Source organism: Rhea americana, unplaced genomic scaffold (genome assembly GCF_003343005.1).
Source record: "Rhea americana isolate MKP2758 unplaced genomic scaffold, rheAme1 scaffold_0, whole genome shotgun sequence".
In the NCBI taxonomy this organism is placed as follows: domain Eukaryota; kingdom Metazoa; phylum Chordata; class Aves; order Rheiformes; family Rheidae; genus Rhea; species Rhea americana.
Window position 1 is genome coordinate 6,277,822 of NW_028185037.1, and position 25,096 is coordinate 6,302,917.

The 25,096-nt window shown below is 36.0% G+C and overlaps 2 protein-coding genes across 2 annotated transcripts in view; one reads left to right on the forward strand and one right to left on the reverse strand.

The window, feature by feature from the left end:
- RSPO2 (R-spondin 2) overlaps positions 1–18,639 on the reverse strand; it is a 52,545-nt gene extending 33,906 nt beyond the window's left edge. The window contains exons 1-3 of the mRNA XM_085309771.1: positions 18,455–18,639; positions 6,937–7,080; positions 5,350–5,538 (exon numbers count right to left, since the gene is read on the reverse strand). Coding sequence (XP_085165897.1) covers positions 5,350–5,538; positions 6,937–7,080; positions 18,455–18,536 — 415 coding nt within the window. The 5' untranslated portion in view covers positions 18,537–18,639. The remainder of the gene's footprint in view (positions 1–5,349; positions 5,539–6,936; positions 7,081–18,454) is intronic.
- Positions 1–25,096, forward strand: part of EMC2 (ER membrane protein complex subunit 2) — a 604,202-nt gene that overhangs the window by 350,372 nt on the left and 228,734 nt on the right. The window lies entirely within an intron of this gene.

Sequence of the window (25,096 nt, forward strand, 5' to 3'; positions counted from 1 at the left end):
TAAAAAAAGCTCAAAAGGATCACAATGACTTGTTGAATTCTTACGCTGCTTTTATTTTGAGCTCTTTTTTCATTTCTTATTTCTGAAGAACAGATCATTGTAGCTGAAAGGAACCTCCAAAGTCCTTTGTCTGGGAAGGATGAAACCCCTGCAACAATATGGGCTGGGCACTGACTGGTTGGGGAGCAGCTCTGCTGGGAAGAATCCGAGGGTCATGCTGAASACGAGGCTGAACACGAGGCTGCACTTTGCCTTGGCAGCAAGGAAGGCCAACAGCATTTTGGGCTGTATTACTAGGACAGCAGATGGAGGAAAGTGATTATGCCCCTTTGACACACAGCTGACCTATCTGGAATACCACACAGAGCTTTGGGTTCCCCAGTACAAGAAAGATGCTGATAAACTTGAAAGAGTTCAGCAGAGAGCTGCCAGGAAACACTTGCCCTGTAAGGACAGGCTGAGGGAACTGGGTTCGTTCAGTGAGGCRAAGGGAAGGCTTTGGAGAGCTTTTCAATATTTATGACAAGGTCATCAAGAAGAACAGAGCCAGGCTCTGCATTATTGGCGGATGTCCTCTTTTATGTTTCTGGCTTCAGTAGGAAAGAAGTGAAACCATCTTTCACTTGCATTCCAGCTCATACCTCCAGAACTCTGCAAATGCTGAGAAAATGATAAAGAATTCCTCTTCACAAACTAGATTTGTATTTTAGCCATATGGCCAGATGGGCAACATCTCAAACCCTAATAAATATGAAACTGAAGTAGTTAGTAGGAAAACTTAAATTAAATTACAATTCTTCTGCAAAGAGCTGTAAAAATATGTACAAAAATGTTTAGAAGATTTTGTGTAATGTGGATCACAAATAGTAACTGAAGTGTAAATAAAATGTACAGAAATAGAAAGCATATGTCAAAAGCACTTTATTTGACCCTAAACCACCAAAAATATCCTTACTTCCTGTGCTCAATTTAATCCATCACAATCTACAGCCATCTTAGCTGTACAATCTAATACTTATCCCATATGTTTCTGTGAGTTTATGTACTGAGAATATTAGTAAGAAAGGATTTATTAACATAGCTTCTCAAGAGGCATTTACAGGGATTATGGTCTTTGTGAATTACTAGCTCTTACTCTTTTATTTTCTCAAGTTCAAAATTAAATTACAAATTTTAACATTAGAAAAATGCCACTTTAAAAAAAAAAAAAAAAACTAAGAATCCCTTCTCTAAGAGCTAGGCTGTACTTGATTTGAGCTTCCATTTAAGCAACTTTTCTGCCTCCTCGTACTTCACAGTGGTTAAAAAAGTAGTAAACATTTTGAATGACTAATGCAGAAACCTGATAACTTAATGAAATATGATAAAGGGAAGGCATTTTAGATGTAATGTGTATATAATCATAATTAAAACATACTATGAAGCASAAGATTCCAAAAGGACAAACCTAACAGCTTCCTCACCCACAAAGGTAACCAGCCCTAAGGAAACCTTCAGACACTGAAAATACCACCAACACACCCTCTCCCGGGAGTTTCTTAGGAGAGAAGGAAGTTTATACTCTGGCCAACATTTTACGTGATGGTATAAAAGTAATATTAATCATTGGTATTCAGTATGGAGAGTTCAAACTTACGCTTACATACATTTTAGTTTTTATCTCTGAAAATATGGGCAGGGAATTCCACAAAGTGACATGAGAGGACTATAATATTTAAAACTTACAGGAACCCACAGTTATAAAAGAGTACCATGGGCTTTTCAGACTGAGCTTATATTTGCAGCAAAAATATTTCTGATTATATACTGAATAAAATACAGAGATTTGGTCAAAGTTTTCGATGCAGACTACACAATAAATTTCCTAACTTTTAGGAATGCCTACCAGCATGCATTTGAAAAGTCAAAATTTGGAATATAAATCTAATCAGTGACCTGAATTTCTAGACAAGAAGATCCGAAACATCTGAAGAGAATTTGGCTATAAAATAGTATGAATGTCCAAGAGTTTCAAATTACTACAGTATCATGAACATGSTATAGCTTTCATAAATACTGTGGTCCACTAAGCACACGTCTCAAACCATTTAAAATAATTTGAGTAATTTGGATCCTGCCTAAATCATCAAGGCTAAAAGCATACCTGTGACATTCTACTTGCCAGGAGTTTATATAAAAGCTGGATATTACATCCACAAAATAACTCCCTGCATGCCCATTGTATTCATAAACCAGAAGTAAGGAAGGAAAAATCATATAACTAAATCTCCACCATATGCAGTTGAACCAAAAATATTCAGCAGTTTTCTCAAATTCTCCACTGCAAGCTAAACTTCATGCATCTGAAAGGTAAAAGACCAAAGCACTGGTTGTAGATTTTGTGGAACTTCACATAGGTTATTTTTGCTTCCTTCTGGTTTAGCAGTAAAACACTTTGCTGTTCGATCTCATTGCTMCCATCACCTGAGCTTCAAAGTTTGTTAGAATAAGCAGGACCAGCTCGTGTACCTCTGCAGGCTGACTGCAAACACTAGCAAGCATTGACAGCTACCTTGATATAGATGCTTCTGACTCACAATAAAGACAGCATGAGCTAAATACCATGACAGCCCAGTACAGTCTCGATTTATACCTTTTTATTTGTCCTTCCTCCAGAGAAGTTCATTTCATAACTTTTTTTCCRCTTCACCTCTAGATACATCATTTCATTTGGTCTCTCCTGACAGAACTCATACTACACCCAGTCTTTCTGTTAGACAACTAATGTTTTCTCCTTTTTTAATATATAAACTACTTTATAATATTGCATATATTAAAAATGAACAGATTAACTTGAAAATAAGAACAAAGTTTTAGAAAATATAAATAATGTAAAAGATAGCATTATGGGCTGTATATTGCATATAATATAAATCATTTTGATATGGCATAAGAAGTCTATATGATATCTTGTTTGGACTACATTTAAATTGCTGACAATGTAAACTCAGATCATTTTCAAAGAGAGTTCTGCTACTAGTTATACAGAAAAAAACATTGGTGGTTCAGAATAATTATTATAAGGTGACCATAAAGTTCCTATCCATCCTGCTACATGCTGGTTTTCATACTAATCAAATGCTATTGAATTCTTGTATTAAGAGTTCAAGTTATTTTCTTTGTATTTCATATTACMAAGGAGTAATACTCAGACAGTAAAACCTACAAATAAAGATTTCCACATTTCAATGTATTGCAAATATTACCCACAGGACACAGTCAAAGAGGACTGCCCACGTTCAATGAACATACTAAAAGACATTTAACTGCAACATAGAGACTTGATATAAAAAGACATACAGTAACTAATCTAAGTAACAGTGCATGATTTAGTGTACACCATATGAGAAGATGAATCTCTGTACACACAATCCATGAAAATCTGTAGTACACAGGGAGAAGGTGCATACCACATCAGGGAGCATTAGGATGATGGGAGTTTATACCACCAAATATATAGACTGTAGGAGGATAGGCTATTATTCATCATTTTAATATTGAAGGTAGGCTGGATAAAACAGATTGCAATGGCATGCAGAGCTCTGGCTCATAATTCTTTGGTTTGTTCTTAGTTCTAAGAACACAACAGTATTAGACCATGTTTTTACCCACTTCTTCCTTCCTTCCCTATTGGTCAGTTTTCTGAATTTAACTCTCAATCACTTATAAATAACAAAAAATGAACAATAACAACAAAAAAAAAATCAATGATTCTCATCTATGTTAAGGCTTCTTTATGATGTCTTATTACGGACACAGTACTAGTTTAAGTCCATTTTCACTGTTACTCATGGAGGTCTGCATGTAACTGASAATTAAACTGAGTGTATAGTATGACAGTGATACTTACCTGTCATTTTTTATCTATGAACATGACTTTTTTTGCATATTTGTTTTGCAGCTGCTAGAATTGTGTCTGCATTTCATTTACATAATAATAAAATAAAATAAGGTATCATTGTAGTCAAGTCCTTTAATGTCTTCTGGAGGTTTATTTAGATTGCAGATTAACTGTGATACAGATATAAAGCACCAACTAAGCTCTGGCTAAACCATTAGCCRAGGCACAGCATCGATACTGCTTAGTACCAGCCCTGCTAGACCCAAACAGAACCTGATAAAACTGCTCAGACAGTTTTACATCCAACAGCAGTGGCCTTGATAAGCCAACATGGGTCAAAGAGGACTTAGTAGCTTTTGATTCAGGAATAAGTATGCCTGGTTGCATGCTACACCGTGCATTCCAGCACTACTGCAAGCATATGTAGGAATGCATGGGCACATGTGCATGCAAGCGTGTATATGGAGAGGGACAGGGAAGAAAAGCACATAACTTAGACTTGATTATCCTGGGTAACAGAGGATCAACTTTATATTCTCTTCCAGAAGGTATCAGGGTACTAGAGACAAATATGAAGCTTGCATGGATTTATTCTTTAAGTCAAAAGTTTACATACATTTTATGCCAAGAGGGATATCCCCAAAAATTCCAGAATACAAACCATACTTATTCATGTATCTATTTTTAGATCATTTCAGTTTCACTTAATTCATCAGGTCATGTTTTTATCTTAGTACTCACCACAACYCCTTTTTTATTTGTCCGATTTCATGGTTGACCCTGATCACAGCAGGAGGTTGGACTAGAGATCTTTTGAGATCCCTTGTAGTCCAAATTTTCCTTTGATCCTATGATTCCAAAAGGAATGTCATCTTTATTACCTGTTGATCATCTTGCTATGAACACTTAGCTTCCTTCTATGCTCACTTATTTGCAAGAATATTTCTTCTCCCTCCTCTAATTTCTTAAACAATTTCCTTGACTTTCAAAACATCTTGATATTCTTCTGCCTTGGTGTCCACCATAAAATCACTGCCAATTGATAAAAGACTGCAAAACAGACTAGAGATATGCTTTTCCTAAGAATTAGCTCTCCTTCTTAAGAACAAGCAGCTTTGTAAAACATGCTGACTTYTATAGGTTTATAATTTACTGAAAAATCTGTATTTCTCCATGTTGGGCTCTACAAGACTGAACACAAATTTGAAACCATGATAAAGAAATATGATAATTTATCTACTTGTTGTTTCTATCCACTGAAGYGGATAAATGTGCAGAGTGTGATAAATGTGTTCAGTTTTGCTGCACACATCACGACTGCAGTGATACTGTTGCCTTTTCAGACTCCTGGGGCAGAGTGGAAATAGGATTTTCCCTTCAGGTGGGATGAAGTAACTCTTGTTTTAAGCTAGAAATAGGATTTGAGTTAAGGAAAGCTCAAAGACTTTGGGGACATGGACTACACTTACCTCCTGGACAATGCCTTATGGCCATTTTACACCGTCTGGACTCTGCAATGGTTGGGCACTGTATTGTGTCTTTAGCAGGCTTCTTCACAATGTGTCTTGTTCTTGTTTCCAAGCCCCACTTAAATCCGCACGTTTTATTATTTCTGCTGCAAGTTCCCCACTCACTCCACTGACTCACTTCACAGCCTTCTGATAAAGCAAAAGAAAAAACAATTCAGCAGGTTTTTTGATTCTCAGTTACATTTTTCCCTTCTTTTTAATTAGCAAAAATGCATAATTGGAAAGCACTACTTATGAGCTTACTGTTACTAGGCAAAAGGTTAGAAACAAAATAAAATATCTTACAGTATCTTAAAGAATCTTTTCAGTCTATATCACTCGAAACACAAAACAGTCAAAACATCAGTTTGTCTGTGAAGAAATGTCAGTTCCAAGCATTCAAAAAACCTCCTAAAATCATGAGATTGATTTAAATTTTTCTCTTTTTAATAAATAAATACTATTTGGTTTTTAGCTAGATTTGTAAGAGTTTCCAGCTCCTCTCGAYCATAAAATGCAAAAAAATATTTCTGAAAAGGTCTTTTTTGACACAATTCCCCTGCTTTTGAGGCTCATATGAAACACCAAATTATGAGGCTCATATGAAAAGTCATGAGAACTGCCAATGCTGGCTCAGCGTTATAAAGTAAGTTTCCACTAAAAACGCTTATTTGGTGGTTTATATTGAGACTCACTCCTTACTGAAATAAATACGAGCTGATGACAAGAATCAGTGCTTCAGATTTTACAGGGTCTACAAACAAATATTAAACAAACATGCTTTTGTAAAGGGAAACACTCAAAATGTAGAAGACTGAGTTCAGTTTCTCCCACTCTCTCTTTGCCAATCCACTTTTCTTTCCTATTAGACCTACATATGGATCTGACTTCCTATATATATTCCTGCTTACACTTACTACGCATTTTTTATTTCCTCCTCTAAAAGCAGAAATTGCTGATTGTAGATTGTCCAGCTTGCACAGGGAACAGTAAGTTGTTACAGTAACACAATTCAGCAACTTCCAAGGAATCAGAATGAAAAGCTCCTTCTTTGCTTCTCTGTAACTTGTAAAACCAAGAAGAGGAGAGCTCCTGAGAAACTAGAAGTGAATTTTACAGAGATTCAATCTGCCCTGCCCCTGGGTCCTCTGCTTGGTAAAAGGCAAACTGAACAGGCAGGTACAAGAGCAAAAATCTAATGAAAACGTCATTTATTTAAAGCTCTAGTGTAAAAATGGCCTTCCTGAAAACTTAAAAGTTCTGAGATTAAGCCCTCACTAATCACTCACAGGTGATTTCTAGTGAAAAGGGCCAAGTGTTTAGGTGCAGAATAACACAATGGCAGCATTGCCAGCAATGCATTCTTTCAACGTTTGGAAAAAAAGTTATTACTAGGGAAAAAGAGACCCATGCACAATCTCTTAGTAAATATTTCTTTATAGGAAATGCTAAACATGAGCAAAAAGTTATAATAGTGATGYAAGTATCTGAATCTGGCCTCCTGGCAAAAGAGTTGCTTCAGCAGCATCAGTGYGCTGGAACACTCACCCACACACTCCATAATCTCTTCCAAGGCTGCAAATCCCAGGGGGCATCCTCTGAAGCAGCGGCCTCGGTGTGAGTAGAAGCCGGTTTTACATTTGGTACAAAAGTCTCTGCTAAAGCAGGAGTCGCAGTTTTCTATTCGGCATCCTAAACCAGAAGGATGGTAAGAAACAACATGACTGTTTAAGTTGAGATAAAACTAAAAACAAAAAGGCTTTTAAAACAAAAAAAATAGCAAAATGGAAAGCACTTTGAAGGGAATCCTGTCAACCTGAAACTTGCCAAATATATACAGTAATTAAAGTTAACCGGAAGCACCGCTTAACCCCCCGCCCTGCTTCCTTCTGCTCAATTTCTTATTAAAAATGGAAAAAGTCAAATTGAATTGCTGTATAAAGACGTTCTCAAAGGAAACTGAATAAATAGTAGAAATAATAACATTGATAAGTGAGTACAGCATTTTTAAAGTAAAAAGCTGGAATGTCTACTTTTTAATGAAAACTGTACATAAATTTTCTAATTAAGTGATGAATTGATTACATCTTTTTGAAGGAAAAATGTTCAATGTAAACATATACCCACAGAAAAATGTTCCAAAGATTACAGAAAAAAAAGCTATTATATTGGAACAGTAATGAACACCTTATATTTTTTAAAGATAAAAATAAATCCTTCAGGTAATATAATTTACTATAATGTAATATAATGTAACATAACTACATTAACTGTATCATGTTATCAGCTACCTGAAGTTACAACAATGAGCATTTGTTATTCATTTCATGCAACAATGTACTAATCTTTGTGGTCACTTATGTCATTTCATCTGTTTTTCATTCTTTCTAAAGAAAAAAAGTTCACAAAATACGTGAATATCTTCTGAAATAACAGCAATTCCCCTAAGAACACTATAAAATTAGCTAAACTTTATAAAACAGATTTTAGTATTTATTTGTGAATTTCAGAAGGCCAAAACAAGGCATACCATTACACAAACTTGGTGGTGGTGAGAAATTATTCTTTATAGGGAATTTTAGGGAAGTATGAGGCTTTTTAGAACACATTTATTGTGATACTGGAATACAAATTAGGCAGTTTGCATGGAGTAAATGAAGATTTCAAATGCTAGTATCTTTTTTTTTGTTTTAAAGAACTTAAAAATCAGATCTCAGACATCAGCAACAAATCAACAAGTAGAGCTCAGTCATAATACACAACCCATTTGCTATAAAGTCTAGTGTCCAAGATTTCTCTAAGTTACATTTAGAACTTTGGTTCACATAAGCACCAGAAGTTTGGCTTCCTATACACAGTTTAGTCTACAGGAAATTTCCAGGAACTGTCATTTCTTTTTTCACAAGGTTTGACTGATCTTCAAAGAAAGGAAGATGACGTATGTCTACCACAATTCCAAATAAATTCCTAGATACTGTCCTTGCCCTGCAAGGAATAGATTTGTCTTACTTGGACAAAACACCAAATGGGATTATATAAACTACTTCTTCTGTCCGCAGAACTCTGAAACCATACGATGAATGAGTTTTGGTCAGAGATATTAATTCTTTATCTTTAATATACACAGAAAAACTATTAAGAGTCTGATCTGCAAAATCTCTTCCCTAGATTAATGTGTGTCTGCAAGATAAAGTCATAAGGTGAGGTGAGGACTGTAGATGTCCTGCAATAGTTAATTGCAAATCTGGTGTATTTTACTAAAGATGTACAGCAAATATTTTATTAATTGCAATGTTTGAATCAAACATTCAGTGTGTTTAAATATTCACAAAAATATTTGCCTCTTGCCCAMCCACACAAGACAGTTTGAAAAGACATCAAGGTTTTTCCAAATCATTTAGTCCAACGATGAGGTGCAGAAGAGAACATTAAAAGAAAAAATAGTATCATGTGATCCTCCCTCGCATCCAAGTGATGCAAATGTATTTTTGAAATATTGTTTTGAATATATGATAGGGAGCAATTATTTTAAGTTTATTCCATTTGAACTCTGTGGAGTGGAAAACAGACTAAATGAAAGACTTTTGGCACTGGTTGTCTTTTGATAATATATAAATACATTTATCAAGTGAAATCCTGCCTCACCTGATCCTGGGTATACCTTCCATAAAGCCACCACTGTTTTGATTTAACACACATATGTGAATACCCTGTGTTTAAACATTAAATTAATGAATTTAATGTTTCTTCTTCTTTCTGTTTCCTGATAATTCAAAGCTCCCATCCTATTTATATAATTTCCTTTGCCTTTTATGGCAGCTTTACTTGGCATTATAGTAGAGTCCTTGCCATTATAATTATATTTTGGAGGCACCAGTAGCAGCTCCAGGGTTAAGGTTCAGCTGAGGTTTCCACCAATGCACTTTATTTTCAAATTTTTCCTACAAAGATAAATCACTCGGAACATGAAATATATATGATTTAATCTATATCAGATGCAATTTAGAGGAAAATACTGAAAAATTACTAGGATTACTTTAAGAATTTTAAAACTCAAACATTAATGCACTGGAGTGAGAGTCAGCACAACGCTTAGGGTTTTGGGGTTCTAATCGTAATTATAGTTTTGACCATATCGTAGTTGAAGATCACTCAGGAGTGACAACTCCTCCTTTCTGATGTCCTCAATATACTCTTTTTCAGAATAGGAAGGGTGCTGGCATAGCTCTAAAATCTTGTTGCAACTTCATCAAGTTGGATACTTTGACAGTGAAATAAAGTATTTTCTTGTGCCTTTGCAACCATGGTGAAGAACAAGTATTTTACCATTGATTTTGACAACAAATAAAGATTTTAGTGGATTTATTATTTTTGGTGCCTGATTTCATCTTATTCTACAATTTAAATGATATCAGGGCAAATTTGCTTTTACTCATATTTAAAATCAAAGTGCTATTAATAAAYGATTTTAATGGTGAATGAGAATAGTAAATCAGAATGAATGAATTATTTTAATTCTTTTGCTTTTACACCTAAATATAGCTGCATGGAGAGAGAAAAAAAGTGTACACATTTTTAGTTGTACTCCTGATTTTCCGCTGTAAACATTAATATACACTGGTTTGCAACCAAATGTGACTTTGTACCAAATTTTGTTTTTTTTGTTACCCAACATAATTATCTATATATATACACTTTATTATATTTAAATCTTAACTGAAGTATATTCCAATTACTATTCTGTTTGCTTAGTATTATTTAAATAATAAATTGGATAATAAATAATGTAGTAAGAAACCCAAAGAAAAAGTGTCTGACATCATACACAATAATTAAGAAAAATAGCACTTTTAAAAAAAATAGATTTATCTATTACACAAACTAATGTAATAAAAACCTCAGAAAATAAAAGTTAATGACTGAACTGCTTTTTTCTGATTGCCACAGTTTTCAACACAGACTTGCTGATCTTAGCATCTGATGCCTAATTTTGGAGAAGCAAAACTTTTCTACTTTTCGTAAACCTCTTTCATCTTTAAATTAATCAGTTAATTCCCTGTTAATAATTGTAATAAATTGAAATATAGGAAATATTTTTCTTACATGTGCAGAAGATGCTTGTCAAAAGTAAATTTATGACTTCAATTTACTGGCTATAGATCCAACTGTTTTTCACCTGTTTTTTTCAATATGGTTTTATTTTCTATAAAATTTCAGTACTAAAAGCATGCTGCTGGTATAATCCTTTTATTTTACTTAGAAGATTACCTAGAACTTCACACTAACAAAAGCAAAGGAAACAGGACCAAAAGACTTGAGCATAGCTAAGATTTTAGATTCTAGGAGTTCTTTAAAAGAAAGACACAGAGATTGCAGAACTCATACTATTACCTAAAAATGCTTTGAGTTTTGCTCTAAAAATAAACAGAAAACGGTGCCCACTTCCAGTTAYACAGGAATAACTGTCTGAGAGATTTTAGAAGTAGGAAGTGGAAAAGATTGGTGCTTGGGGAAGAATAGAGGAACTCCAAACATTTTTGATAGGCCTACCATACTTGCACAATAACAACACTAAGCTAGCAAGCCTAATCTTAACAACCTGAGACTACAGAAGYAAAAGGTGCTTTATTGCTGCTATTCCTCCTTAACTAGCAACAAGAGGGTCTGATGATTAGAGGCAGATGCTGCTGAGCCCCTATCTTTTCCTTCCCTTGTGTTCAATTTCCACTATCTATCTCATGGTGGGTCTGCTTCCCACCAAATCTCAAATCCCTTCTACATTACGTCTCATTAGCACCTTCTATTTCTAAAAAGATGACCGTTGTTAAAATGTTGCACTATGCTTCCCACAGGAATTACATGTAAATACTAAAAGACTGAAATTCTGGCCTCAAATGAAATCAGTGTCTGAGGTCCTAACTGCTTTAGCAAGGACAGTTTTCACTAATAACTTTCTTATCCCACCAGATAGATCAGATCCCACAATAAGCATCTGAATAGGCAAAAAAAGACATTAAAACTCCTTAAAAATACAATCTTTCATGATAAATATGTATTTAAATTACTTAGCCTTTAAAAAGTGAGAGCTAAAGAAGAACAGTACTCTAAAACTTAGAAAAGCTAACTTTCTAGAAGTTTATTTTCAATTATAAATTGTCACAGGAATGATTATAAATCACAGCTCCATGATTTCACTTCTCAGGGGAGAGGGTGGAAGAGAAGTCACTGCTTTGCCTGGTGAAGCTAAGCTTGGCTGAAATTAGACAGAAGTGCTCAAGTATCTTCAGCTTCATTTAGCTTTATTAGACCAAACAAAGCTAAATGAAAATTTACCTTTCCAGCAAAGCTCTGAACTTTTGATTTATGAGGCAAGAGCAAAGATAATAATCATATACATCTTCTCTAACGGAAAGTCTATTGATACTGTGCAATTTCTTAATTTAGCATGACAGCAGAATAAGACTTTGAATTCACTGCAACAGAAGGGCAGAACACAGTACACTGGAGCACCTCCATACCTGAAATCAGTTACAGTAACAGTATATGCTCAAGAAAGAAACATAACTCCTTGAGTTAAGACTGTGTCACTCTTCCATCAGTGGCCAGGAAACTCACAGAACTGAAGGACCAAATTCTTTATCCTGTAGAGTTTCCAGCAGACACTTTGACTGAATTGCATTAAAATATTTTAGGTCAGAATCTTCTCCTCTTCCAGAGAAGAAAAAGGATTATAATCTCTTCCTCATAGCCTCCTTTCCTTCTCTGAAAAACACCACAGTCAGGAAAGAGTCAAGACAGAAATTTAAAACATCTTAGACTTTGCTAACTGAAACAGATAGCAATAGAATAGTTGTGTAAGGGATTTAAGAGCCAAAGTTCCCTTTTACTTAATCTTTAAGGTGCTCTAGCTTTCTGTAGCACTTCAGAAATAATTTTCTTCTAAAGTGTTTTTATATATATATACACTTTTTTTTTTTTTTTTTTTTTTTTTTTTACAAGTAATAATAATGGTTCTGAACCATGTTTTCATTCAAAGTTAGGGCAACCAATCTGGTCTATAAGAAGTGCTACCAGAAATAAACTACTCGATTTAGACTTTATAATCGTATTTACACTGACCCAAATATTCATCTGCCATTTACTTGAGTATCAGGAAACAAAAAAAATAAATCTGATTGAGGTGGATGAAATTTATAATATTTATAGAAAACGACATAAATGGTACATTAAAGAACTCTAGAGAGGAAAAGCCTGGATTACAAATTATGCCCAAATTAGAGAGAGAGTTTAAGCAGATGAACCACAGTGATATTAAAAGATTTCCCTGACCTGTTTTGACTTCCTGACAGCCATGACAAGCTACTATCAGTAATTCATCTTTCAAAATAATCATTAAGGAATTTAMAGACTTGACATTTTAGAGAAGAAATCAAAAGCCTATGAGTTCAAAACACAAAATTCAGATACTGAATTAAATCTGGACCCAGACGCATTTGTCTGTTATTGTAAAAAAGAGTGCATGCATGTTCTCATCAGTGACTTCATTCTTTACCAGAGTTATAGAGAGCATGACATTACTAAACCAAAGACTATTCCTCCATAGTAAATTTATCACCAGCTTATAAAGTGATACAGAATAAGCTGGCCTGCTGGGAAAGATACTGCCTTTGAAGCTCAAAGTGAAGTGTAAAATGCTCCATATTGAGATGCATGAGCTTTGTATTTTTACACAATCTTAACAAGAAGGCAGCTTAATATAAAAGTGCTCATATGATGTATTTTAAGTTCAAAAGAGAACCTCTCTGAGTTGTAAAGAGGGGTTACTCATTTGTAAAGTACGGTTACTCATAAGCATAATTTGAAAATTTTACATTACCCTCTTTTTGCTTTTGTGATAGATCCATATCCTGTAGTGTTAGCATCTTTCTTTCTAAATGTACACAATAAGATTGAATATTCAGCCATAACTCCCTTCACAGCAATGATATTCTGCAGTACACATAGTAGAAAAGAYAGAGAAAACAGCTGTTCAATTTCTACTAAGGTCAATAAAAAATAACCATTCACAGGGAATACTGCGGCACATGAGAAGCAGACACCAATGAACATCACTTGAGTATGGGAAAGTGAGAACATGCACGTGAGGGGATCTGCATGAGTGCAGTCCATCAAACTGCAAAGTAAGAAAGAGAACAGTATTGAACAACTGACAGAAGGAGCAATAATGATAATATTTTCTAAAGAGAAACTGCAGATCGAGACTGGGGAAGGAAATCTGGCATTCCTAAATTAAAGGGCATGGTAGTCTGTGCATATGTCMAAGCACTGAAGATGCCTGAGGTGTCTCCTTTTGTCTAAGAAGTCAAAGTGATATCAGATGATGATCTGCTACGGATTTTCTTTCTGAAGTGCAAAATCAGTTTTTCCATTGAGCCATCATTCTAGAGGAGTCTTTAGTCCCATAATTTGCTACCCTCCGGGGTGACCAACTGCACAATTGTTGCTTGGTCTGAAGCCCTTAATACGTCAAGTCTTTCACCCTGGGCACTGATTCACAGCCCCCCAYGCCTCTAGCATCAGATCCCTCTGCCTCTTCTAATGCAGACTGGTTCCCACACTTCACCTATGCCCAAACTGTCCACATTCCTATTACACTCACTTCTTCCAAATATCATAGCCCAAATGCCTCCCCAATCCCATCTTTCTGCTGCTCAGTAAAACAGCATTGGTGCTACAGACTTAATCTCATACTACCATCCTGGTGTGGCTGCTGGCACTCCACACCACACTCCCCTTGACCAGTATCACCTTTAGGGTAATTCTCTGCATTCTTAAGTTCTTAAGGCATAAGGAATTAAAAAAATCCAGACAGACTACACATTTCAAATGCACTTTGAGGACAAAAGCAAAGGGCACATTTGAGACAAAGAGTATGTTAATGCTTWCACTGATAGAAGACAGATGGACAAAGCTGAAGAGAGCTAGGACATGAGAACAATTTTTGTAGGGGAAGGACTATCAGTTGAACAACCAGTGGAAAAAGAACAGAGACAAAATGTCAGCTGACTTCTAAGAATGTCACTGAAGGGACAGTAAGGAAAGGAGGAAAATTATCACAAGCAAATGAGCTTCAGCCTACGAGGGAATAGCTATAAAGGCAAGGGTATATTTAAATTCCGAAATGGAAGTGGCTTTGGTAGTTGTAGCATTTTATCATATTTAAATGAATAAAGATTTATGGCATGAGTGACGAGAGAATGATACACACAGCCACTTGACTATAACACTTCCTGCAGTTTACCACACGTCAGCCATTTTAGAGAGATCAATACTTGGAATATGGAATGCTAACAATGAAATACTATAATGTACTTTTAATGAATTCACTTAATAAACACTTAGCAATACAGCTAAGTATGTTCTAACCTTGATTCATTATTAGTTGATATCTTTTAAATAAATGCCAAACCACAGTGTTTTCAATTAGTATTTTACAAATATACAATTATTTTATTAAATTTAAATTGACCACAGATTTCACAAATCTTAATTCAAAGCACTATTAAGATTTTTCACTGCCAGATGGAAGGAAGCTCTTCTCACAAAATACCGAGTAAAGCCAATAATCAATAAATTAAGAATATGACCAAATCCTTACCAAGAAAGATTTAGAGGGGGAAAAAGAGTGGAAAATATGAGAATGACAATAATAATAATAATGTGTCTGTAAAATAATGATATGTAACCTCAAGCTCTCCAATATAATTTGCAAAATCTAAAATGCTGCATTGCAACCATAAAGCTTGTTTTTTAAAGATAGTCATGCCTGAAGGAAACAAATGCAAAAGTCATAAAAACTATTTCTAAAAACTCAGACAAGTGATTTTATTTAAAGTTAAGTGTGTTGTCTTTGAGGTCCTTGAAGCCACTGACAATCTGTTATGAAATGTACTGGCTACAAAAATCTTAAAACTTGGTATGCCCTGTTACATTACATAAACAGTAGCCAAGTCATGATATACTAAGGGAGCCTTGTTATTTTGTAACAATGTTTAAAAAAAAAATCATTACCTTTCTTTATACAGTGAATTTATGTGTGTTTAATAAACACTTGAGTTGTTTAAAAGTTTCTCTTTATCTTATTCTTACTTAAGGTGCATGGAATGGGCAATAACAATTTCATCAATGTCAGGCCCTCCTGTGAGAAGAAAARGTGAACCTAAACAAATGGAATAGCCTATCAAAGCCGAAGGGAACTGTAATTACTACACTCTAGTAAGTGCTTCCTCTCCCTAAAATGGTAAAGGTTACTATGGATACAGAGTAAGTTGAAAGGTTCAAGACAGTCTTGATACATTAATCAGATTGATATTACATCAGCCACTGAGTGACGGATTTCATGTTTTTTCTTCAATTCAATATTGTTTTTTCTTGGGAGATTACTCTTGTAGAGGCAGTTCAGCTCAAATTACTTAATTATTACAGTTATTGGAAAATAAACAAAATGTCGTTTGTGGGCATTCCTCTACAGAAAAGACTGGGCAAATACTTTCCCATTTCACGTTCCAAGCATAGTGCATGTCATACTTCAGTGTTCAAGATGAAAATCATGCTACCTAGAGAAGTTAGTTTCTATCAAGCAGGAATCTCTTCATTGATTTCTAGAGATAARAAATCTCAAAATTACATGATTTGCCATTACTAGACAGAAAGTCTAGAACCGCTAAGCAAATTCAAGATGCACATATTGCTTACATGTAGGAAAGAAAATTAATCTTGAAATTCAAATTTTCCATAATTCTGGAGCTGTTACATCTAGCAGTAGTATATATCATGTTCTGTTTGGCACTAATTATGTTTGACTTTTAAAATAATGTCAACGTGTTCCACAAAAATATGCTCTAGAGGTTCCCTAACTCATTTGTCCATAGTAATGTTCCATTTGTACAGAGCAATAAAATTTTAAACAGCTTTTCTTTTGTGTTTTTAATGACACTAATAGGGCAAAAATCATTTTAGTATATGTAAGTCAGAGGCTTAACTCCCTGAGGCACATAGTTAGTATTTTCTCAGTTAAAAATGGTAAGAAATGCTGAGTAACAGAACCTGTAAATAACTATGTATAAAAGTATCTAACATGAAGTAGGCCTATTCTATTTTTTAAGCAAGACTATTCTATTTTTAAGAATATTTATCTTAACTCAGCTTGAATCCAGAAAACGTCTGTGTGTCCACAATACAAAGCGTGAACCATGSAAGATTACCGAACCAAGTGCAAAAATGAAGATGTGATTTCTAAATACATCAGTTGGAAATTACACCAAAAGAAAATTATATAATATAAAAATCGCTGGAGATGAACCAAAACTGGTCTGTAAATGTCAGAGAATAATAAATCGTTACTCCCAAAGGAGAAGACTGTCAAAGGCATGAGGGATGAGCTAAATATCTAGCGCTCAACACATGCCAATATGGGTTGGWCACAATTCACATTTATGCTTTTCAAAATGTATCCCGTAGTTCAGGAAAAAAGGCCACTTTCTGTAAGTTATAAAACATAAAAAAGTTATGTTTTATTCATGATCCATCCTCCACACACAACCTTTTACTTAAGAAAGTAAAGAATGATCTGCAATACAAAAGTACAACATTTCTTACAGCACAATCACAGTAGAGGCTAAGATAGATGAATTTATCCATTTCCCCAAACTGTACTAGCATTCAAAAACTATTTTACATGGGTAAGCACTTATAGCCAAACTGTGAAAGGTTTAAAGTGGATAATTTGCTGAATTCATAACTGTGTTATGAAAAATAAAGGCCAAGACATCTAAGTATTTTACAAAAGGGATATATATATATACTAGTCTCATTTAATTTTTCATCAAAACCTAGCCACCTGGCGCGTATTAGGCAGTGCTCAGCAACATTACATAACAGCTGGGAACACAAAGTCAAGAATACCATATTCTCTGAAACCACACAGGGAATTTAGAAAAACAGGCGGGATGTCATTACATGAGCTGGAACTTGGCCAGAGCACTGCAGTTAATGCTCTTACTCTAGTGAAAAGTGGCACAGAACGACCTCACACGGACCTCAAGATTACATGTCAACTGAAAGACAGCACACTTCCTTACAACACAGTGCAGCCCAGSGAGGTGCTGCAGTGCTTTGCAGGGAGACTGCCATGCATTTAATGCACATTTCATTACGTCAGGAAGCAAAACAAGGTATTTCTCCCTTCAAGTTCTTAGATTTGGCAATCTAATTTTGGTTAGACTATGAAACATGATAAAAGCACGTATACAAATTAGAGGTAGTAGCAATGATTAATAATCCATACAAGTAATACCCCATATTTGAGCATACAGAAAAATCCACACAAATAGTCACAACTACCAGATGATGGTAAAATGACATGTAAATATACCAGAGCATTCCTTGATTTAAAAAGTTGTGCTTTTAAGCACAAACATGTAAAATATGAATCCTGTTGCACATTAGCAGATTGTAAATCTCAAAATAAAATATAGCATTAAAAGTGAAGGTTGTTTGTTTTTAATAGTGCATCTGTTTTATTAAAATAGCAGCACTTACATATTAAAATAGGTCTCGGGTGAGATATCCGGTCACATGAAATTTATGTGGGAACAAAGAAGACAAGAAGCCATGCTTGTTCTGCCCACCCATGTATAAGTGCATATGCTGGACTAGAAGCCACATGAGGCATTGTTAAATTAATGCTTAATCCTTTTTAATTTCATATAATGGGGATTTGTTTGTTAAAACTTGGAATATCTGTTTAAATTCTCATTCTTTCCCAAATTACCCTTCTAACTAAAATAACAACAACAACAATAATAAACTAGGCCAATACACTATTTAAGCTGTTCAGTGTTGTATATCTTGGTATAAGTGAGATGTTCTTTAGTAAATAAGTTTTATGATCATCTTGAGACATCTGTGGAAATCTCTTTATGTTCCACAATATATCATCTTAAAAATGGAGCATGAATTACAGCTTTTCTGTAAAAGTGAATGTAAACTTTAAAAAAAGACTCACTTGAACATCTGTTCATATCTGGCGTACGGAGTCCATAGTACCCTGATGGGCAGGAATGTAAGCATTCACCATATTGCCTCATTCCTTCTCTTCGCAGGAAGAAGAATAACTTATGTTGGCATCTGATGCACCCATTATCCTTTGAACAAGACAAACAGCCTTTGCAAATTGGATTTGGTCCATAGCTAGCTGCAAAATAAGAAGATAAATCACATTTTAAGATCATTTTGAAAATTATTTTGGCTGGAGGTCCTCTCCCCTCTGAAGTCTTACTTATCTACTTCATAATTACAAGTAGTTTTGAAAGGAAGGTTCTGAAAGCACACTCATTTTAATGCATCTGCATTGGCCAGGGAATAAAAATGCAATCTCTATATCTTTCATTAATATGTGGTGCCACTTGATGATAAAATGAAATGGTGCCACTTCTTTCATAAAGGTGCAGGCAACTGGAGAGCAAGGTGAATAAAAAGTAACAGAAGTAAAACCCTGGTGCTGAATTCTAGCTTGAAGTTGAGCACATAAGCCCACAACAGCAGCAAAACATAAACTGAACATCAGCAGCCTGGTATATAGCCTGGAATGCCATGGTCATTGAAATCCAGAGACCACACTAATGTCACTTTGAAATAAAAAATTATAGTGCATTTGGATACATTTGTATGCCTTGTGAACACAGAGTAACTAAGTTTACTGAACTCGCTCTGCAAAAAAAGGGCAGAAGAAGCAACGGCGGCACCAACTGTGGCATCTGTGTGCTTCCCCCTATCTTTTGGGGTGCTGCAGAGGCTGCCTCCTTGCAGTCACTGCTTGGTCTTTCTAATGAGAATGTCAAGATCATCACTTCCAACTGGAGAGAAGCCGCTTTTAGCTTCCAGGAGCTTTTATCTGCAAGTTTCTACTCAAAACGAGCTTGAAATCCATACACATAGTCATTACCAAAGAGGAACATTTTGAGCAGATTACCGTCTTAGGTCACCAGCTGCTGTGTTTTCAGCTACTACATACTCTCCTTTGCTCTGAGTTGAATGCTACTGCAACACAAACCTGAACTGCACCGCTCTGCTCTTACAAGCTCCTGCTACTCTGCCTTTCTCCGGAGTCGCACAACGCTCCYGTCTCCACATGCCATCAACTTTCTCAGGCGCTGAGTCAGCACAGTGCTTAGCAGAGGGAGGATAGCTCAAGAGGCTTCAGAAACCAGAACAACTTAACAAGTCCCTTCTGAATATTTAGTTGGCCACAGGACCTCACTGAAATTTGCCAGTTCAAACCTGGTTTACTAGAAACAAAGAGAAACATTATGCAGGGAAGTGTCTTTAGGGTGTCAAAAGCTTTTCAATGGCAGTAACTCTGATGGCAGCTTGCCAAGAGGGCAAGGACTATGTTTAATTGTTATATTTTTAAACAATTAAAATTATCCACACCCTACTTTGGTACTTTTATCCCATATGAATACTTAATAAGGATCATTCAATGGCTGACTTGACTTCACCAGTAGAACTGGGAAAAGAAAAAAAAAAAGCCCACCACCCTCTGGAACCAGTAGCTGATAAGCTTTACTCTCACCTTCACACATCTGCACACCACATTCTCACTCTCTTGCTGCTCCCATCTGCCACACATGCCTCATCAATTCTGCATGACAGCATTCAACTTCTATCTTGTACAAAGCAATCCTAGTAGGTGGCAGGCAGGATAGGGAGCCAAGCGATCTGGCATGAAACAGCTCAGCCAGAGAGACCTGTACAATTGCTGGAGTCCCCTGACCCTGCTCACAGGCTAGGAAGATCCTCTGAATGTGAACAGCATCTATTCCTTCTGTGGTATACGTACTGTTAATCCATTTGCAATAATATGCTCTACCAAATCAATTGCTCTAAATCCCTGAAGCAGTGCTCATCTCCTGGCTTCCATAATACCTCGGACACAGCTTTCCCTACAGTTCAGCTCATAAAGAGTCTCATCCACAATCTGCATCTTCAAAGACATACAAGAAGGGAAGAAACAGATGATGAGCTAGGCCTGAAAACATCCCTCATCTCACTGTTGGCAGAGGTTGCGTATCTGCAACTACAGATTGCAGACCTCTAAGTCCCCTTTTGGTCTCCTTGCATCTCACTCTTACCTCCGACTTGTTCAAGGTTCCCCAAAGAACCCTGTACTTTAACAAAAGAATTAAAGGAAACAAAGCAAAAGGCAAGCTGCAAGACACTTCAGTTAATTCACCACTTGCAAGTGTTCTTTGGAGTTCAAATCAGCTGATGTTAGGATCCCATATCCAGCATACTGTTTCATCCCTGAATTAAGGGTGTTTTTTTTCCCTCTCTTCCTCTTGAGCAGCTAAAGAGCACTGGTGTCAAGTTCACCTCAAGTTCCCCAGTCACCTCAAGTTTCAGCCTTTACTGTTCCCACTTTGGAACCATCACACAAGTCCTATGCTTCCTTCTGGAGTGAGCTATCTCCTTCCAAAAAATGACCTGTATACATTTCTGGGGACTGTCTGCTCCAGGGACTCCTTCTTCCTTTCCTAGAAGCCTTGAGCAGAGTCCCTCAAAGATTCCCACTCACACTCATGCATACCCCCCAATATCAACAGCTGTTGTAAAAAACACTACCCACATAGGCTTTGCTGCATTGCATTATTTCAGAAACTTTAAACAGAGATAAGAATATTATGATTATGACCTAGGGCATCTCCCCAGAGCCTATAAGAAACATAGGACGAACGACTGCATAGCATGGACATGGCCGCTCTGATTGAAAGGGTACTACTTTCAGTAGTGTGGCCTGGGGAGCAGGAATTATCCCCTGGAACAGATAAATTAGTAGTATCCATGTAGGTCTCATGTTCTTCTCCCCTCTTTGACCCACATTAAATTTCAGACCTCTCAGCTACAAAATATGCCTCTCGGTTCAATTCTGGTGCCTCTAACTTTTTTCCAACGCTGTCCACATTACTCTCCTCTCTTTTATAGTTCTGGTTAAATGTCTGTTAATAACCTTTCTTTCTGCAGACATATTTAATTATGCTGATTTCCCTGGACTTCAGCTATAACACTTTCTTAACATACTTTCATATGAAATGGAACTGACAGCATAAAACAGTCTTCCATTATCCTCTACTGTCCTTTGTTTAGGAGATGAAGGCCACATAGTTTATGGTCAGCATAAGATATATGCAAAAGTTCAACAATAAAGTAATTTTGTAAATTGTATATATTTATTCTGAAAGTTTAATTTGTATATAGATTCCCCAAATGATCACATCTCGACTCTTACCTTCTGGGTGACCCCAACAAATCACTTGTAATTTCTGTGCCTGTATTTTTTCTCTCACAGGAATGCTATGAGATTCAGTTCATTAACGTTTATAAACTGTTCTGAAACTCTCAGATGGGAAGTGTTAGAGACGTGATATGTTTATTGCTACTTCAGTGACCGATTATTAAACTGTGACCCATMGACTTTGGATAACATATAGAGGTCAAGATGGTCACATAGCTGATGTCACAGTAATGACTCTTACTTGCTCTCCTAGTCACCAGGTTGTAATAAACCAACTAAAAATACGTAACACTTATTTTCTTTCTTTACTACATTAGGCAAAAAAGCCTTCGTAGGGAGGTAAGGAGAGAGAACTTGATCAGTATTCTGTAGTACAGTAAGTAAAATTTACAAAAGAACCTGAAAATTACTGTGTTGTTTAGGCACCAAGCTGATCAATTGCCAAGCATCTTCCACACAACAAGTACTGTGACACGCATGTCACAGAATCTATTTCATTCCATGTTTGCTGCTGCTTTCATTTTTGGCAGAGCTATATGGGAAGTATACTGACTTCTACTGCATCCTTTCTGTCACTTCAGCTGGTCACAAAACAGGAAAAAATCACAATACATTCCACATCTAAATTACTTGGACATTGAACACATTCTTTATTGAATCAAAATATTCTAGCACTGTTTTCAGCGTCACATTGGCATGTAATCTTGAAGATATCAACTTAACTTTCTTTCTTTGTCCCTGTAGACACAGGTTGTAATCAAACCCTACAAAGTTCTACCCTGCTATCTTCTTTTTCTCCACATTGGTTTCTTAACACAACAAATACAGTATTTCCTTAGCGCACACATCTTTTCGTTTCTCACCTGTTTGCTCTTCGAATGAGAAAGTGAAAAGTCTCTCTATATTCAGCAGAAAAATCTAAACTTTCCCCTTTGGCTTCCCTCATAACCTCTTTTTTTCCCCCTTCTGTACTAGACTGCAASAGAAAATAACATGGTTCCAAGCTGCCTTTCATATCCTAAGTTACCACTTGCATCACGCACCATCAACATACCTACATCACACTACTATCTCAGTTCTCACATACTTATTTCCACTCCGCCTGTCTTGCCTGGAGCACCCTCCTTGACTGTGTGCAGGCAGCCAGGTTTTCTCCATTTGACTCCCTCAGGAAAACTCACTCCTTACGTGAGGCCCACAAATGTTAACCAGTCTCAGAATGCTGCTGTCGTCACATCGTAAAACTAAAAATGCACACATGCTCTAAGTTATCACCATCCTTTGGGTCTCAAAGTGCGTTATTGCCCTGGCTGTCTGTTAAGGTTGTAAGCTCCTTGCGGCAGCAGCAATGTTTTGTATAGCCACACAAGTAGGTATGTGGGTGTGAACACCTCACGCACACACACACGTCTACACAGATTTTCCTTCCGCTTGCTGCTTCTGCAACCATACCCTAGAGCATTTCTATATGGAAAGAAAAAGCATCTAGACTTGATTCCCTATGTTGCTTTTTTAATTTTAAATCTGGGATTAAATATGGCAAGTTCAACAAGCTTATTTGAGAACACAGACTAGTACCCAAATATTGAATGAAACACTCCTGAACTTTAGGGGTGTTCAAAGTTTCATAGTTTCAATCCATATCAAGTAAAATAAAGTGTCAGTTAATTACTTTAACTCTTGTCTGGATCAAGATTGTTGAAAAAGCTTCAACAATAAAGTGAATTGTTATGACTATTTGAAATCACAAGAGAATCAACAGTACAAAATGAGTCTAGTCTGTTCCCCACAATAATATCAGTTGTTCTGTGAGCAAAAGAACTAACAGCATTTGATTTCCTATGGATTTTAACATCTTACAGCGCACTTCAGAAAAAACACTGTTAATCTGTCTTTCTTGTTTACCCACTTGCTAGCTGTCACAAATTTCTTCAGAACCTGGTGTAATATTGCAGTTCACTACAAGAACTTGGTATTTTAACATTTATGTAAATACTTCACTGAAACTGAAAAATGGATTCAAAAAACAGTTGGARAAAGAGGAGGGCCTGGCTGAGAAAACAAGTAACAGAAAATGCTGTTACCTAAAAATCATTTCCTTAGAAGGCCAGACTGGAATGCTGGTTACCACTGCCTGTTCATTGTGTTTCTACTCATCAGTCTTTGCTTTTGGTCGTTTGAACTCTCTGAAGTCAGAAACTGGGCTTATTGGTACAAGGAACAGCTTAATGAAACTCTTGCCTTGACTGGGATTGCAGCTACATAAATGCTGGTAGTGGGATTTTAGTTTAGTTCTAGCCGAAATGTCTTTGAGACAATCACTTATCAATAGCAACATGGGGTGTACAGAAGAAACTCAAAAGACTAAAAGACCACTACAAGTAGCTGCATTTACTGCAGAGGAAAGTAGATTATACAATCCTGAATTTAATTGATGTTATTCATATAAAGACATCTCATATCTATCCCTCCATTTCAGTAAAAGAAACTAAAATACRGTCATGCTTAGTGTATATCTTCAGGGCACAAAACAGTGGAGCAAAGAATAAAAAAGCCACATATAAACACCAATATTACATAGTATACCAACATGCTTACACTGTAAGATTGCATGTTGTATTAGTTAAAAAAAMGTCTGATGGACTATGACTAGGAGCTGGCTAAGAAAAATGCATACTTCTTACTAGAACTGTGCAAAAGCAAAAGTAAGTTTTGGACAGAAAACTTCAGTAAAAAAAATAGAATCGAAATATGAAAAGTTTTGACTAGCTTGATTCTAGTCATTGTCTTGAATTAACAGAATTAAGAAATTCAAGGTCAAGGGGGACTTTTGTGATTAATTAGTCTAATACCCTACACAAAGAAGCCACAGAACTCATGCTTTACTAAAACATATTATTTACAAACTATTCAATCTTTATTTTAAAATTGTCAGTGGTGAGGGAACCATCATAATCTTTGTTAAACTATCACAGAGGCTAATCACTCTCACCGTTGAAAATCTGCAATGAAATTTTGAACTTCAAGTAGCAACCACCGGACCTTTTTACAAATGTTGTCTGCCAGATTGTTAATAGTTTTTCAGTGTTTTTTTTCCCAATACAGACACTGTGATCAGGTCAACTCTTAATCTTCTCAGGGGTAAGATAAACAGAGCAAGACTCCAGAATGTCTCACTGCGAGGCAAAGTATCCAATCCTTTGATCAAACCCTTACCATTTTATCAACAGACTTATGGACACCAAAAAAGAGCTCAGCAATAGAATAGTGATGTTACCAGTGCCAAATACAGAAGCAATATAACCTAATATTCCTGGATATTAGTCTCTTGAAATACTCATGTGTTATAAGGTC